The 17932-nt window shown below is 37.9% G+C and overlaps 1 protein-coding gene across 1 annotated transcript in view; it reads right to left on the reverse strand.

Annotated features, from left to right (window-relative positions):
* LOC136251057 (gamma-aminobutyric acid type B receptor subunit 2-like) overlaps nucleotides 1–15908 on the reverse strand; it is a 43921-nt gene extending 28013 nt beyond the window's left edge. Inside the window, exons 1-5 of the mRNA XM_066043434.1 lie at nucleotides 15524–15908; nucleotides 8111–8254; nucleotides 5494–5664; nucleotides 1853–1960; nucleotides 1593–1658 (exon numbers count right to left, since the gene is read on the reverse strand). Coding sequence (XP_065899506.1) covers nucleotides 1593–1658; nucleotides 1853–1960; nucleotides 5494–5664; nucleotides 8111–8254; nucleotides 15524–15841 — 807 coding nt within the window. The 5' untranslated portion in view covers nucleotides 15842–15908. The remainder of the gene's footprint in view (nucleotides 1–1592; nucleotides 1659–1852; nucleotides 1961–5493; nucleotides 5665–8110; nucleotides 8255–15523) is intronic.
* Between the last annotated feature and the right edge of the window lie 2024 nt (nucleotides 15909–17932).

A 17932-nucleotide genomic window follows, 5' to 3' on the forward strand; every position in this document is an offset into this window, starting at 1 on the left:
CACTGAATCACATGTAATCAAGTTACATTAATTTGGAAATATATTCGTCTTGGCAATTTACATTCAAAGAAAGAAGGGCCTCTTCAAAATATTCAGTGGTACAAAATAATATTGCCATAGCAGATGTTGCCACTATCACACAAAAATACATAGAAGGAAAAGTTAGGGATCAAAGAAAAAAGAGGAAATAGTCAGTGGACATTAAATCTCTAAATTTCAGTCTATAACCATGCATGACTGCAAAGAAGAGCCACTAAATGTGTTCAGGATCTGTCCAGTTTGGAGTATGATGAACGCCTGGTTACCCTCAAGCTTCCTACATTGTCATATCGAAGGCATCATGCTGACATGATTATGCTATATAATATCTTACAAGGGAATGTCAATCTTCAACCTGAATTATTTTTCCACCTGAATTTGTCAAGTGCCACAAGGGGACATGACTTCAAACTTTTTAAACCTCATGCCCAAAAGAATGTTCGAAGTAAATTCTTTTCAGTAAGAACCATCAATTCATGGAATAATTTACCCAATTATGTAGTGTCGTCCAATTCTACTGACAATTTTAAAATTTTGATTGATACCTTTTATTCTTAATGTAATTGTTTATTGTAATGAGCAGGACTCACAGGCATAATGCCTTTTTCTCTGTATTTATTTAATAATAATAATAATAATAATAATGACTGAATTAGGGATTATCTACAGGTATAGGAAACCTTCCTGGTTTCACCACTTTATAGATTCCCTTGTTTCACTACTTTTTCTTTGATCCCTATTGAAATTCCTAATTTTTCCTTTTACTTAATTGTTCACTTTAACATAATTATGGCAAATCAACCCATGCATACTGCATAAAAAGAAAGAATGGCACCAGGCATGCTATAAATATATATATATTTGCATCAAAATGTGTGCCCCAACAATCAATTACGTAACAGAAAGGGAGGTGGCCATTGCTTTGTTTTTAGCTATGCTTTGCCTGTTGCACAGCGTTACAAATGAAGAACAATATAAGAAGTGTCTCTGCAATCAATCCAGTTGCTATGGAAAATACAGGCAATAGGCATAATAGCCAACACAGTCACAGGGAAACCTCATCGTGCTATTGCAAATCGACACCTTACGTTGTCAGCTAAATGAACTGGGACACAAAGGAGGACAAAGGCAAGTCCATGATGCATGCATTGTATGTGCTGCAGTTGGCAAAAGGCACATCTCGGGATGAACAGTGAAGAAATCAAGCCCATAGCCTTATCCATTGTCCAGTTATCCTTGGCTGGAGGCATCTGTTAGTTAGTTAGTTAGTTAGTCAGTCAGCATAAAATTCTGACATACAATTTTTTTTAAATTTTATAGAAACTCTTTGGAAGAGCTTGGGGTTTGTCCCAAGAAATTTTTGGGCTTGGCTGTGCCTAACCAATGCTGACAAGCTATCAAGGGAAATTGAGGTTGGTTTTATGGTGATATTTTTTGGCTGGAAAGGCCCAGTTCTTTATGATCCTTAATATACAGTACTACCGTACTGTATGATTACTACTGTACTGTATGATAGTTAATGCATTAACTCAATTAAAAATTAAACCACTCACCAAACATATTACTTCTGCTGCATTATGTTCATACATGTTTATGAAAATAATTCGAGCAGGTGAATTCTAAAGTAAATAAGTATAAAATATTTAACATACAAGGCTGAACAGAAATAATATAGTAGTCATTTGGCTAGCATAACTATTGCTTGAAGATAATGTCAAGTGCATTACAAAAATACGTTTTAAAGTATACTATATAAGAAAATAGGACATTATCTATTAAGAGGCTAGATAATGACACAGCTGGTCATACTTACCATTAAATCTTCAACTACACCAGGTATATCATCAACAGTATTAAATGTAAATTCTTTTGTAATCTTTAGTTTAGCTCTTGAAAGTTCAGCTCTGAATCTGGTCGCAGCCTGAAAAAAGAAACCATACAAAGATTGATAACAGGATAACTGGATCCTTCCTGGACTAGTATGCATTTATTATGTAATAGCGTAAAGTGTTTCCTTCTCATAATCGGTGAGTTCAATCTTTCTTCAAGAAAGCATTATACTGAAGACAGGTAGAGTTGACAGCCGGCTGTATGCTTATCCCAGACAAGGATGGTGGACATGAGTACATATAATGTGCAACAACAAAAATGTGACAAATCACAAAGAAACCAGTTGTGGAATGGATTTCACTGCAAGTAAACTGTATAGAATAGTTCTTTGGAGTGTAAGACATCTTTGTAAACAGTTAGTTGGGATTCCACTGTTTGCTTAAGCTGGTTTTTACCAAAGTTAAGATTTTGCTGTTTGATGACCTCGTTGCGGCTACCGCTTTGTAAACAAAAACAACATACTGTAAATCAGGAATAATTTGCCAAAAATTTTCACTGTTGGCTGCATCAACAAAATTAATAATAAAACGATGAATTATTCAATACTTAGCTATAACACTTTGTTGCTAATTTGATGGCACTATGGACCCATGAGACAGTTTAGTTTGGGAAGTTGATTCTATTACACTTCAGCACCAGCTAGTTGTGAGGAGCTTTGTATTGAAAACCTCGTTGAAAGCTTGCAGGCTCACTGGGCTCAGCTACCTTGCTGTGGTGCTGAGGCACAGTTGTTTCAGTTAAGCAAATTGGATCCAGCTAGCGTTCTGAGTTAATAGCAATCATGATAGCAGGTGCAAATGTTGCAGCTATCTCAAGGCATTCTATAGTGCTGGACATCATAAGTTTCCAAAACTTGTATTCTGAGTTTGCAATGTCATAACTTTATGTGGGCTTGGTCTATGTCATTGAAATTTGGACAGGTGGAGCATGTAACCATTGTGGTTACACAACCGGAAGTTGAAGCCATACCAATGTGAATTATTCGCACAATGATGTAATAACCAAGCAGATTCAACATTTTACATATTTCAACTTTTCTCCCTGTAGCTGTACGCCACAAAGCTAAATCTTGGTGGGATAGGAGAACAGTTACACTTCCAACTTTTTGTAAGACAGATTTTTGATATCTTCATTTATTTCGATGCTATTGTGAATTGAAGCATAACACACAGGACAACTTTTCTCAGTGAGACAGCCAGCAATACTCATGAAATTTGGTACACATATACAATGCTGCATATGCAAAAAATTTGTAAGACAGATTTTTAAAAAACGAATTTGTTCAGGAATTATAGCTTTTAAAACACAGAGGAACCGGCCTTAACCTTTAAAGCCACACAAAAATATTTAATGAATGCGTGTTTATTCAAACAGGCTTAAGTATATGGCCAGGTAACTTGACCTGTCTAACTCCATTAGCCTAATACCAGACATCAAAAGAAAGCTTATTCATTGGGCTACTAAGGGAAGGCTAAATACACACTGTAACAACAGAAGCTTACTTGTTATAGAGCGATAAAGAATGGCGACTGGTTTTATCGCAACGCTACACTCCACGTTTCGTCTGCCATGTTAATTAACATTTCAGTCACGTGAGCTGTATATGGCCTTACTCGCCATTAAATGGCGAATCAGCCAACGGTGATTTGGGATGAATAGGATCAACTGGCGATGAGTTATGAATGATTTTCTAAAGGTGTGTAGGGGATTTGCGTGCTTATAAACTGAAATGTATTTTCACAGCGTGTTTTGGTCTTCATTCTTTCATTGTAGGGTAAATCCCTAAGTATCATTTTAATCCTTATTACATCATGAGTAAAGTGATGCTTATTGCGAATATCCATGCGTAGCGGTCAACCAAATTACATAACGCATTCATTTTTGGAAAGTTATGATGTCCGGCACTATATTTCGCTAGCTATATATTGCTACTTGGTAAATTCGCTGTGGTAAATTTCCGTCATTTTATAAAATGACAAAATATGTTGCATCGAAATTTTAAATGACAAATGTTTCAAATGTCAAATTTTTCCTGATTTATGGTAGTCAGTTTATAGTGAATAATATCAAACGGTACGGTTGTACCGTTAAAGTACTGATCATGGTGAATGTTTCACACGCTACCCAAAATACTCCCTTTAAAATCATCCTACAGACATTTTACATGGCGAAAATCACCTTTACGGAATAGTACTAGTCCATATAATACACAAACAGCATTAAATACAACAAAACACTTACAGGTCGCCAGATATAAAAATTTTAAAAGTTGCCAAAAACTCCAATTTTAGTCTCACTGCCTCACTGTCTCACTCACTGCCTCACTCGCTGCCTGACCAGTCGCAAGCCTAGAGCCCAAACGAAGCAGTGCACGGTCACCACTTTACGCCACAACAACAAACTCACCGGTGGGATGTGCCTTTGGGGTTCCGACAGGTGTATGCCCTGTGCGCCTTGTCTTTCCTTTTATCTTCAATCAGGTTGGTTGTCTTCTTCTTCAAGCATCGAAACCATACTGAGGTGTTAATTTTTCGTATCAACACTTTTCTGTAGACACCACAAAATTATTTCAGAAAGTGCTTATGCTGCTAAAAAAGCAGGGCGCTTATAATTTCAAGTGTTGCACGTGAAAACATTAAGGCTGCTGAGTTGTCACTTCGACTTTTGCCAACGCTTGGACTGCAATCGATGAAGAGATTTGAGACGGACTGATACTTTACAGCGTGTTCCTCTGAACACACTAACTCAGCCACTCAGTGCCAGACGGCGAGATCAGCGAGTCAGTGATTGGATAGTACTCATGTGGAAATTGTATTACTTCATCCTGTTAGTTGAGACTAAGCTCAAGACAACTGAAAGGGCCTGTTCATTCGAACAACTTCCAGCCGGGGTAAATAGAATGCGGACCATCGTACTGAGACAGGTCATAGATCTGAGTGCCACTGCTAATACGATCAAAGGTATAAGCTATGCATGCTACTACAGGCCTATTTGCTTCCAATTTACAGTACATACATTAATAAGCTGTAACTAGCTACCTGTGCTACAACAAAAAACTAAACAAACTAGTATTTTAAAAATTGTTAATTTAAAAATGAAGTAAGGATCTATACAATAAAAAGTTGTGAAACAAGAGATGAATGATGGTATTACAGCATAGCTCGATGGGAAAGTCCTTACTTTGGCACATCAGCTATAATTTTGTTCAATGCCACAGTAGGGACTTTCCCATCGAGCTATGCTGTAACACCATCATTCATCTCTTGTTTCACAACTTTTTATTGCATTGATCCCTACTTCATTTTTAAATTAACAATTTTAAAATACTAGTTTAGATATATGGTTACTAAGTATATCTGTGTATTGGATGGTTAGCATGACACAGTTTGGCAATTCGGCCAGTGGTCCCTAAGAATTTGGCTGTCAATGGGATAAATATTAATTAATGCTAGCAATACTCAGGTCCTTTAGTCCTAATACATTTTACACTCTCTAGATAGCTACAAGATCAGATAGTGATACAAGATCAGATAGTGATACAAATATGTAACAAACAAAACTTACAAAACTAAAGATATTTTGTGATTCAGTAATTATTGCCATTTTGGACCATCCAAATTGCTTCATTGCTGCCTTCACTCCTACGGCAGCCTCTGCATCACTTGATACTGTCCTGAGGAACAGTGGAAATCTTTCAGTATCAGAAAGGAGGGGAGATGTAGATGCTGCAGAAATCTATAAAACATTAATTTTAAGTACATAATAAGGAAGTCTGCGCAAGAATAATTCTTGTGTCTTGTGATCATGCATCACTATTCAACACTAGCTAGCAACTTTGTAAGACCTATTACCAGTACAATAGGCTGGAATAAGTAATAGTAACAAAAGACTATTATGTGCATGTATCGTCTTTATAACATCGCCATGAAGGCATTAATGTGTAACATTACATTTAAAATGTACTAACAATAATGCAATACTTTAGTGAACCATATGTAAATGGTCCATTTCATAGTTCAAAATTAAATTTTGTGGGTAGTATCCAACCATGTGTTACTTACTGTGGAGGACTGAGCATAAAACACAATTTAATTATACACTTAGTTAGTGGGGAAGTGATAGGTCAACTTTAACATCTAGTTATAACTGTTAATTGAGGTATAATAATTGTGAAATTCCATAGTTTGATTATTGAGGATAAAAAATAATTTAGACAGGATTCAGTTCTGATGGAAAGAGCAGTAAGTAAAACATTGGCAATGTCTGAGGTAATTACCAGGTTGTAGAAGTCTCAACCAGCATTGAAACCGGGTCACCCAGGTCAACTGGGTTACATTTCATCTGGATCATCTGGGTCAGACTTGTTTTAAAAATTATCTGGGTCTGCCAGATTGGATCACATGCAAAGCAAATATAAATTAGTTGGACAGTACAGAAGTGTACAAATGCATCATAGTCCAGTCCTGATGCAACCCAGCTTTTTTGTGAGCCACACCCACTTATTAGACAACTGCCTGCAGCCATACATGCAGCCACGCCCATTTATCAGTGATATTAAAGTCTAAAGGCATACACGAAACCATGCTCATAGCTGCCTGCTGGCTTATGTGGAGCCACACCCACTAATCAATTGTTGTTGTACGAGATACAGTCAAGGCCAGCTTCTTCATGAGCCACGCCCACTTTATATCAGGAATGTGTCATACTTTTAAAAATTATGGCGTGTGTTAGGCGTGCACAAAGCCACACCCACTTGCAGGAAACCTATCTTGCTTTTTGTAAACTTATGTGGAATCATGCCCACTGACTAACATCGTTAAGTATAGACACCCTTGTGCTTAACGTGCCAGTTGGCACTCAAAACATAGCGCTTGGCACACGCCTCACTTTTAATTAATCTGGGTCACATCTGGGTCAAATCCGGGTCAGTGGGTCATCCGGGTCAGCAGTAGTAACCTAGTTTCAATGCTAGTCTCAACAAAGCTGTGTAATATTTATTAGTTTGGTTAAACTGGCTTTATTGTCTATGACAAGTTTGATTTTTTACCACTAGGTCCAGCGAAGAGCCATGCAATCACTCTGACCAACTAGAAGGTGGTTAGATATAAAAATTTTTGGTAGGCATAGCCACAAAGTTAAAAGTGATTAATTAAAACTAGTATTTCTCTGTACTTAGAAATAGAGTATAAGGCCTTCAGACTTGGTCATGAATTCTTCTTTGTTTAATTAGTGGCCACTTAAGATACTCTAACAATTTGGTTGCACTGCTATAATATAAAAAGTCGTTTGCGACAAAATGGGCTGCACCACATTGTACATTTCTATGTCATTTTGCTATATTCTATGTTGTGGTGGCCACATTGCTGTGTAGGTGATGTGTAGCAACTGTTTGTAGCTGATATTGGACAGCAGATAAACGATTCTCTTTTAAAAAGTTTTCACCTTGTTTCAATGTCTGTTTAATACAGTATATATATATATATATCACCATAAGGTCAGATGGTATGTACTTACAATAGACTAGGTGAGCTACAACAGCATATTCTGGCAATTTCAGCTATGTACCTTAGAAGCAACCACTGGAGCTTCATAATATATCTGATATTTGAAACAAAAGCTTACATGCACACATACAAAAGTCTACCACGTGGCAGGTTGGAAAATTAAATAGGAGAACAATGCATGACAGCTGTGATCATTGCATAGCCATGATGCAGCCACTATACACTTCACTTGGAGTTACCAGAAGTACTGATACAACATGTAGGATAGGATAGCTTTAGCATGATGGGTTACACATTCTTTGAGTAGGCACAATCTAAACACTTAAGGGAGCTCACCTCTCCAGGTATTTTAAAAAGACTATAAATAGTTTTCATTTATCACTTCAAGCCTTTTTAGCTTGCATTGTTGATGGTATGTATGTACACAGGCACACAATTTTCTAAACTCAATTTAAAGAAAGACATTACTGCTCACAGCTGACATATGGCTGGCTAGTCATGCACCCTGTTTAAAAGTTTATCATGCATTTCATTTGAATTGATTACCATGGAATTTAGCAGTTTTAAAATGCAAAAATAAATACAGAAAAATAATTCTTTCTGGCAGTGATTTAGTGTTCATAAATTTCAATCCACTTGTCTATATATCAAAGATTAATATAAATACTAATTCTGACCTGTACGAGGTTCCAGCTAGGAGCAATTTCAGCAACAGACTCAGTAGCTGAGGAACAATCCGGTCCAATTAACATTATTTGGTTTTCAGTGGATGGCAAGAACACTTGGTCAATAAAACTGCGCAAGCTGACTGATGCTTTACACTGCATAAGTAAAAGCAACATGGTAATGCTCATTTACACGTAAACCATATTTACAAAAATTATATACCCATTACCAAACTGAAGTCTGTTAGCATTCACCAGACCCTTTTGTTTAAAGCATGAAGTCTTTACATGCACGAGGAGATGTTTATCAAAAAGAGCACTCTGTGTTTGTTTGATATGAGAAAGAATGAGAACAAGTGTGACATTTTAAAATATCCACACAATTTAGCAATGGGTAATTTGAACAAGAATAAGCACTGAACATGATACACAACCAACAAAGGGAGGACAGAGTGATATGTTCTATAGTGCAGGAGCTCAGGTGAATGTAAACAGACTATTATCTTGAGTCATAGCAGTCAGTCAACAACTATAATACTGAGGCAAAAGTTACTACCATTAAATATGGCAGTAGTTATCATGACTAGATTGTGGGATGGTATGTAGGTAATCTAGTCTACAAAGTGTTGTGATCTACGTACCAACATTTGACCATCACACCATAGTTTAAACTGACATGCAGGTTTAAATATCTACATGATTTCTCAGGTTTAGATTTTGCAGATTACTCAACATTGCGGGTTCTTTTCTTTAAGCCATGACTGAGGTGGAGATTTAATGTCCACTAGTTTACCTGGCCTCACAGTGATTAAGCCCATAGCCTTAGCTAGGCTTGTGGGAATCATGCTCAAAATTTTCTAGAGCTGTACTGATATGGGTTTTTGGCATGTACCGATATCCGATATGGATACCACCAAAAGAAGCCGATAACTGATAGTCGATCCGATATTTGCATTACAAACAAAAGTCATAGATAATCTATGCATTTACCTACTCTACAACAACATGTGGATATATTCATTGCTCACTCTATGCCTGTGGTGATAGTGGCTTGGGTTTCTATTGTGCAATCCAGACAATTAGGTACCCACAAACATTTTTATGCATACTCCCATGAAGCCTTAAACGGATATTTCTGCATTACTCTGCATTTTATTGGCTTGTGTGAACCCTGGTACAGTAGGTTTCCTTGGTTATCCTGTGACTGTTCTTTTATATTACAAAGGTACTATATAACTGCTTCATTTAAGACTGATAAGCTTTAATTTCCAGCAACAAAGACTAGAATCACGTATATTTGTATGGCTTCTCGTAGCGTAGCGTAGTGTTTGCTGTACAGTGAGCAATAAGCCACTGCCACTAAACAGCCACATGGACAACGTAGAAAACCAATATATAATCCATTTATGTACGAATTATTGCTGTATAAATATCGGTAGCGATATCGGTCCTCCTACTGTTCTGTACCGATACCGATATTGGTTTAAAATGTCATATCGGTGGCCGATATTTTGGCCGATCCGATTATCGGTACAGCTCTAAAATTTTCATCATTACTTTAACCTGAATTTCTTCAAAAAAGTTATCATTATGCTTTTGTTATTCCCAAAATATACTGATTATTCTCAAAATTATTCCAAATTTTTAAAATTTTTCGTAATTAAATTGTACCGCAAGATTTGAAACAGTAAAAAAATGCTAAATTTAGTATAACTATATTAATTTGGTAGAAAAGTTATTTTTGCTAGAAAGATGATAAGTGACTAGTATAATCAGTAGCAAATCCGATAGTTCTATTAGAGTAAGTGACTACTCTATTAGAGTATCTCAATCTTGATTTATTTTTACGCCAATTGCGCTATAAAACTGCATCAAAATTCCATTAATTCTTTTACCCCATCACTATTCCCTAAATTATTTGGGCATAATTCCTGCATCCCCAGCCTTAATTACTATTGAGTTATAGTAAGTCAGTCAGTCAGTAGAAAATCCCACCGAATAAAAACCAATTGGAAGCATTTTGGGTCACACTAAAGGCACTTTTGAGCTTGACTATATCTAACCAATACTGCAAGGCATTGTAAGGCTGGGTTCTGGTCAATATATTTTATTTGCCAGAAAGTGAAAACCTTCAATACTACTGTAATGTATGATTGTGCATTACTTAAATCGGATGTTGGGTATTGTGTGTAGCTGGGTTATACTTGACAACCTGCAACTGAACTAAAATTTTGTATAACTTCATCTCAAAATTACCAAAAATTATATCTCTGCAGATTTTGACCAGTAATTTTAGATGTTTAATAATTTTATTTTCAATTTGATGATAAATGTTTCAAGACTTGTAGAATAATCATCATAAATTATAGTGTTAGAGGTGAACTTTCCCTTGGCCAGAAAGAAATCTTACCAAACTCAATGAAGATTTCAAAACCTTAGAAGTATCAACCCTTCTGCAGCTCTCTGTAGCCACATGCATTACTTGCGTTTTGAATTCTACATGGTATGGTCTAATTGTAACTAAGATAATATCCATGCACAACATGAAAAATCAATAGTCCCTGTGTAGGTTAGAGACCTAGCACGAAGATCCGAGGGAGTGGTCTCTAACCAACTTAGAAAATGTATGCATTTTATATGGGCATATAGGTGGAGTCATGGGTTATATGTCATACTGAATCGTAACACAATGTTAATAATCGTGAAAGACTGAATGTACTTTTGTCGAAGTGTTGAAAAAATCGAAGCTCGCACCACTTCCTTTCACAAGTTAGACTTGGATCTGGCACAGCTGGGAAATGGCAGTGATTGAGTCGGGTTAGCGGTAGCCAGTGCCCATGGTGTCACAGCACTGTAAGGAATACGTATGTCGAAGAAGCAGCTTGCATGAATTTATACAATGGGAACGAGTTGTCACAAGTTGTGCCTTCAGTGGCACCACAGTAGCACAAAGAACAGACACAATTTTGAATGAGGTTTTGAATATGGACATGCCCACACTGCACGTAGTGCAAAATAACGTTTCTACAAGGAAGCTTACTCATTTAGGTCTTAGTAAAGTCTATCCATAAGACGAAAACAGCCTAAAAACATTCTAGAAACACATGAGCACTAAACAGAATTTTCTGTGATATTTCTGGACTTCTCCATTCATCGTAACAAACGTATGTACAACATTAGATTCCATAATCGAATTATTTTAGGCATGCCTATAAAATGAATAGAGTGGTTAACCACATGTTGGCCTGGGTGACTGTCACCCATTGGAGGCTATCAGCCTGAATATGCTTGGAGGGAGCATTGCAAGTCAATGATCGAAAGTGAGATTTGTGATGCTTGAGGTCTTTTCTACTAGCAGGTTCTTAACCATGTGTTTTGAATTAATGGATTAGTGGATTTTAAAGACCCCATTATCCTCCAAAGATCAAAGTGGATTTTAAAGACCCCATAGTGGATTTTAAAGACCCCATTATCCTCCAAAGATCAAAGCATATTATGCATACCATTTTCTAAGTATGGTTATTCCACCCAATAAATAAATATAGTGATCCGATGCATGAAATAAATAAGCACACACATGATCAAAATACAAAATGCAAAAAAACCCATGTTAGTGAAAGAGAGGACTTAATTACATAATTCTTATTTACATCCAATCGATTACATGCCTTAACTTGAACTCTCTACAGGGTGACCTGATCGGGTAACTTGTTCATAGCTGAAATTTCTACAGGATGACTTGTTTGTGGCTGAACTCTTGATCTCACGTTTGTTACACATGGTTGGCGTTTTTGTTATAGCATCATGATTGTTAGAGCGATTTCTTTTAAACCACAAAAGGTTAGCACTTGATAGTTACTCCATGTACAGACCGACTTTCAAGTTATTCCTTCAAGCGCTTTAGTTTACCCTGTGGCCATGAAAAAAAATCACTTTTGCATTGTTCAAAAATTCTGCATAACTGCCCTGTTCTTCATCTGACGTGTATGAAACTTGAAGTGTAAATGTACTGCATTATGCTCTTACTGTAGAAGAAAATCGACTAAAATACATGCTAAATGGTATAAAACAAAAAGATGTGACCCAGTCTGGGAAAACCGGTCTTATCGTCTATTTAAAAGTATCAAGAAATGCCAGTTTTAAGTATTTAGTGGTTTGTAATTACCTTACCGACCAATGGTTGAAGCTATGTGTACCAAATTTTCACACGTTTTACACCAATTCCTTATTTTCCAGAGCATCTACTGTGTAAGTAGCCAACAGCTAAATTTCCCGCCATTTTAGACCAAGGTTGAATGTATCGGGTGAGTTCCAAAAGGGGAGGGAGGAGGGGGCCCGGAAGGAGGACAAGAGGCTCCTTAAAAATTGAAAAGGAAGGCGAAGTTATGGGTCATTCAGGTATCAAAACTGGCTTAAATGAAAGGAAATTCACAGCACATGTCTTTATTCAACACTACAGAGCTGTATAGCCACATACAGCCACCCCCAGGCTGACCACTGTGGGTGGGTAATTAGGTGCTTGTTATTAGAGACTTGTTAAATGTTTACCGCTTAGGTAAGAATTTTATGGAATATGTGAAGTTACACCATATATTATGGTAAGCATAGTCACAAACTGTATTATATTGGTTATAATAATACCACAGCGCAGCACTTTTTGTTCTTGTTTACTTTACGCTAGATGAGGCAGACGTCGTGCTGGTGTAGCTCTTAATGCACACCTCTGAGATGGGCTGTTATCTGGGTTAGCAGTAGTGACCTGGTTTCAACCCTGTGGTGCATGCTTGATTGTTTTCTGAGTTTGATCAACTTTGTTTAGGGTCAGTACACTAAGGTGACCCTGATGTCAAGAATCAATGCTTGCTGTTTTTCTGCTAAGATTAGAGTATACCATATCTACTGGAATGGCCAACTCTTGATTCTATAAAACACTACTTAGGCAAGAGCAATATAGCACGAGGACATGGTCAAGGGACAAATGTGACCTAGTCTGTCTATCGTCTATTTAAAAGTTTTGGTTTTAAGAATTTAGTGTGCTGTAGCTCATGTTAAACCACATATGTAGTAGCTTAATAACGGCTGAAGTTACATGTACCAATTTTTCACACATTTTACACCAATTTCCTTACTTTCCAGAGCATCCACTGTACAAAGAGCTAAGTTTCCCATGCACCATTTTAGATAGTTTATAACTCACTATTGACTGTATCAGGCAAGCTTCAAAAGGGGTTGTGGGGGAGGGCAAGAAGTTGTTTACAAAATGAAGAGAAACCTGTAGGGATGAATTAGGCCAAATTATGGGCCATTCAGGTCTTAAAACTGGCTAAAATGAAAGGAAATTCAAAGCACAGGTCTCTTCATTCAATACCATTGAGCTGTACAGCTACATACAACTATTCCCATCTCCATTAGGGCCCCACACTGCTTGTACGTATCGCCACTGTGCTTGGGAAAAACAGCCAGCAAAAGCAGACCACTCTAGTCTCACTGATTTTGATTATGAAATTTGATAGTCCATTGATGTAGCTTGTGTTCTTAGCAAAAATCAAATCTGAAATCTGCTGTCATGGGTGATAAGACCAGCCAGTCACAAATATAGCTGAAGTGAAGCTGAGTGCCCGAGTGCATGAATGTATGTGGTGCTTTTACAGGTTACTGTATGAAACCGCAGTTGCAATTAAGATAAAAGTTAGTTCATCATGACCTGGAATGCCAGTGCCAATGAGAAAACTAATTTGTAGTGATCAGATGCCAAGTTAACACACAATATGAAATCCAGGAAAAGGAGAACAACTGAGGAATGTGAGCTATTTGAGTAATGGGCAGTTTGCTTAGTCATTAATGCCTGAGATTTCCCAACCAAGGTTAAAGGCATCAATATCTAACCACTGAACGGATTTGCTGGATTTACAATGGTGGACAGTCAATTTAAGACTTGAGCGGAGTTGAGCCATATGAGGGTATTGTATATAGTGTAATTACAAACGAGTGCATAACATAAGTTGCCTATTATTGAAAATACACTAAGCAAGCCACACAACAGAGGCTGATAAAGGCTAACTAAAGACTTACTGAGCTGTAAATGCCAACAATACAACATTTACAATAGTTTTCTTCATTCTATTGGTAAAGCACTTCAGAGACTCCAGTGGGTACTTGGTGGCATGAAGCAAACAAAATTACAATCATTTTAACAAAAACACCAATAACTTTTCTTACCACAACAACACACTAGACTATCCAATAGAGTGATCTTTCTTCTTCCTGACTCCCAAGTTTAAGTACGTAGATCGACCCAGGAGGCTTCAAGTAATAGCAGCACCTATAACTACTGTTGTTTCAGTGAAACCTAAATAATCCGTGAACGGCACATTCAATCTCCATAAAATGTCTGTTGCAGGTTGGTTTCTGGTGGTTGGATATCCCATAGAAATCTCAAAGTGGCAGGGTAATTCCCTAGTGAGTAATTCATTGGAATGTGCGAACTGTTCAAAACTTAATCATTAAGTGAAGTACTGCTGTTCGATAATACATACGGTGTTGAGAAATGGCAAGCAATGAGGTCTGCAGTTTAGCTCACACCTCACAGTGTGCTGGACTTAGTGCAAATGTTGCTCATTGAACAGTCCAAACTGGAAGTCTGTGTGTTGTTGTGATGAGGAAATATAAGTGCTTGTTGAAATCTGTTTGATAAATGGCGACCTACAACAATATAACTAAAACTTTACATTTTGCTGTTAATCTCTATGATAGCAATGTTGATGGCTTCGTTAGTAGGGGTAATTGTGGTCATTCCAGTGTCTCCATGGGTTGTGGCTATGAATACTGGTGTCATATTCACACAAAAAGTCTCATTGCCATGCATACAAAGGAAAATACCAAAGGAAATACTCCTATGGAAGCATATAGTTAGCACACTTCGGCAAATATGTAACCCAGTCTAGGATAGTTTTTAAACCAAGGTTGACTGTATCAGGCGAGCTCCAAAAGGGTAGGTAGGTGGGAGCCCGGAAAGAGAGCAAGAGGCTTTAAAAATTGAAAAGGAAGGCGTAGGGATGAATTAGGCCAAGTTATGGGTATCAAAACTGGCTAAAATGAAAGCACATTTATAGCACAGGTCTTTACTTAACACCACGGTGCTGTACAGCCACATACAGCCAACCCCAGGGTTGGCCATAGCTCCATTAGGGCCCCAGACGGATTGCCGAGAAAAGCAGCTAACAAAAGCAGATCGCTCAAGTCTAGCTGATTTTGGTAATAAAATTTGATGGTTAATTTATTCATGCCGTTAGCTTTATGTTATAAATAGTGAAAAATCAAATTTGCTGACATGGGCGATAAGACCTTACACCTTCCCCCTTTGAATCTCGCTTTGAATTTAGATGGTATCATACAGTAATAGCTAGTCTATGGTTGGAAACTCACCATTGAGTCATTGTACGTATACTTTAAGAAATAACGAAGCGATGAATCATTGTTGATCGTGTCTATAGCAAGATCAGCAGCAACCAAATATCCTGTGAAATCCAACGCGCTCTTTTGAGACACAAATGCTCCAAGAGGAAGTGTTTCTTTCTCGTCAGCCCACACCACACTACTTGTTAACATGCACATAAATACCACTAAAGTAACTCCTCGGCGAGCTCCTCGGATTATTTCACATAAAGCACTTCTCGTTGACATCTCAAAACTTGGCCTAGCAAAGTGATCTGCGAATTCCCCCAGTGACTGCACAAGCACCATTCGAAAAGATTTCTACGTTATTTGGAGACCGGATGCGAGGCCGGCTACCCATAAACTTAATTAAAAAAAATAAAAATAAAAAAAAGCTACCGAAAGCAGCTGCACCCTACAGCAATAAGTATTAACTGAGCACTGGCAGCAGATTATGATTTGATTCATACGTGCAGCGTGCACTGATGCATAAATTATTACGTAGTTACAATCAGTGCAGCTCGTCCAGTTTACTCTTTGCATTATTCTTGGCTCGATTCTTGGAAATAGGTAGGGTATTTTCAAACTTCGTCATTCGATTTCGATTTGAGTTTCAGTTGCAGTAGTTACGTCCTGGCGAGAATGATAAGGGGAAAAAACCATCATGAATGATGAAAATAGCTATGTACTGAATAAAACAACAAAAACGTAAGCATGTTTCTTTTTTTTTTCTTGTTTTTTTTCCCGGGCTTGATGGACTGCCCTTTCCTACCACCCCCAGCACAGATTGCAAGTGCTGGCCAACTGAACAAAATTAAGCAGACAAATGGGATTCCAAACGTAAGCATGTGGACACTCGTGTGGACAACATGCGACCACAAATAGGACTACGAATGGAGCCAATGTGGGCATGGATATTTAATTGTTTGTTTGATTGTTTTATCAAGATTGATTCCTTTGACTGGGTTAGACTGCTTCGTTGTTGATCAAATCTTGAAACGATATAGCTACTTTGGTGACTGGCGATCTAGGGCGTGGCACTCTATAAAATCAAATTCAAAAAAAATCACGTGCGCTCAAAGACGCTATTTTTGCGGGACAGTAAAGCGTGATTTGTGGTTAAAATCAAGTCACGAGGCCAGTAAAGCAGAAACGCGCGCCGCAGGCAATAAGCGTAGCGACCACTACCGTGAGGATTTTACAGGAACGAACGTTGTCAAATTTGGCTTGTCTATAACTCACCCGTCTTTTACGCTATCGCTCTGAAACTCTAGAGTTAAACTCATCGTGTCACTAGTAACTACCACAAAAGCAGTGAAGCAAATCCATGCCGACTGTTTCGTGATCGAGATTGCCGACATGAAAGGGGATGTTTCCAGACATGCCAACTCTCACGCATTAGGCGTGAGTCTCACTCTTTGGCTAGTAATCTCACGCTCTCACGCCTAACCCTCTGTTTCTCACTCTTTCAGCTTAGTTCTCACGCATTTCTCACGCCTAATCTGCTTCGTAATTAGCCCTGTGCTTAAAATTGGGCAGACCTGTGCTTATTTTGTACTTAGAACATGCGACGACCTTTTTTTTTTTTTTTTTTTTTTTTTGGTCTTCACTACCAAAAATCCTGGAGCTGCACTTGAGTCTGGTCCACATTGCTGGTAGTGTTTGAGGTCTCACTCCTAAAATTGTTCAGAAGTTGGCATCTCTGTTTCGTTTTTTTTTTTTTCGCATGCGGTTAGACACAACCGCAGGTGCATGCATTGCGTTCCTTTGTGCATTCCGAACATTGATTGCCCTGCTATCGCTTCAGTACTATCTCGATCGCCTCAAGATTCACATCATTGATTTCACCAGACATCATTACCCTACAGTTGTAATTTCAGCACCAAACGAGGTTTCAGTCGTCCTCAGTCGACCTAGAGGCCAAATACAAGTCCCATATTGTTGTTTTCCGCAATACTCGCTTGGCATGTAGGACAATGTGTCTTTAAACTGTTCTAAAAATTTCGTTGAGATTGAAACATATGTTTTCGAGAATGGCTAGTTTGAAATTTGAATTTAGTCGCCCCCACGTAATCTGCTCTCTGTAAGAATTTAACTCGGAATTTAAAGAATGACGTAGAGCACAACTGCGGTCACTGGTTATTGATGAACTGGCGCTGTGTGTAGTTAATCAGTACATGTAGCCAGAAAGAGAAGTGTGCTGCCATAGATTATAGTCTATAACCTATGGTGCTGCATACCATCATTCGATTTTGAAATTAGTGGCCCCCACGTAATTTGCTCTCTAAGGGCGCGGCTTAAAGAATGGCACAGAGCACAACTGCGGTTACCAGTTGTTGACACAAGCTGTAAGTAATTAGCACATGTAGCTGAAGGAAGTATGCAAAACCACCTGAAAAA

The sequence above is a fragment of the Dysidea avara genome, chromosome 3 (genome assembly GCF_963678975.1).
Source record: "Dysidea avara chromosome 3, odDysAvar1.4, whole genome shotgun sequence".
NCBI classification, from domain to species: Eukaryota; Metazoa; Porifera; class Demospongiae; order Dictyoceratida; family Dysideidae; genus Dysidea; species Dysidea avara.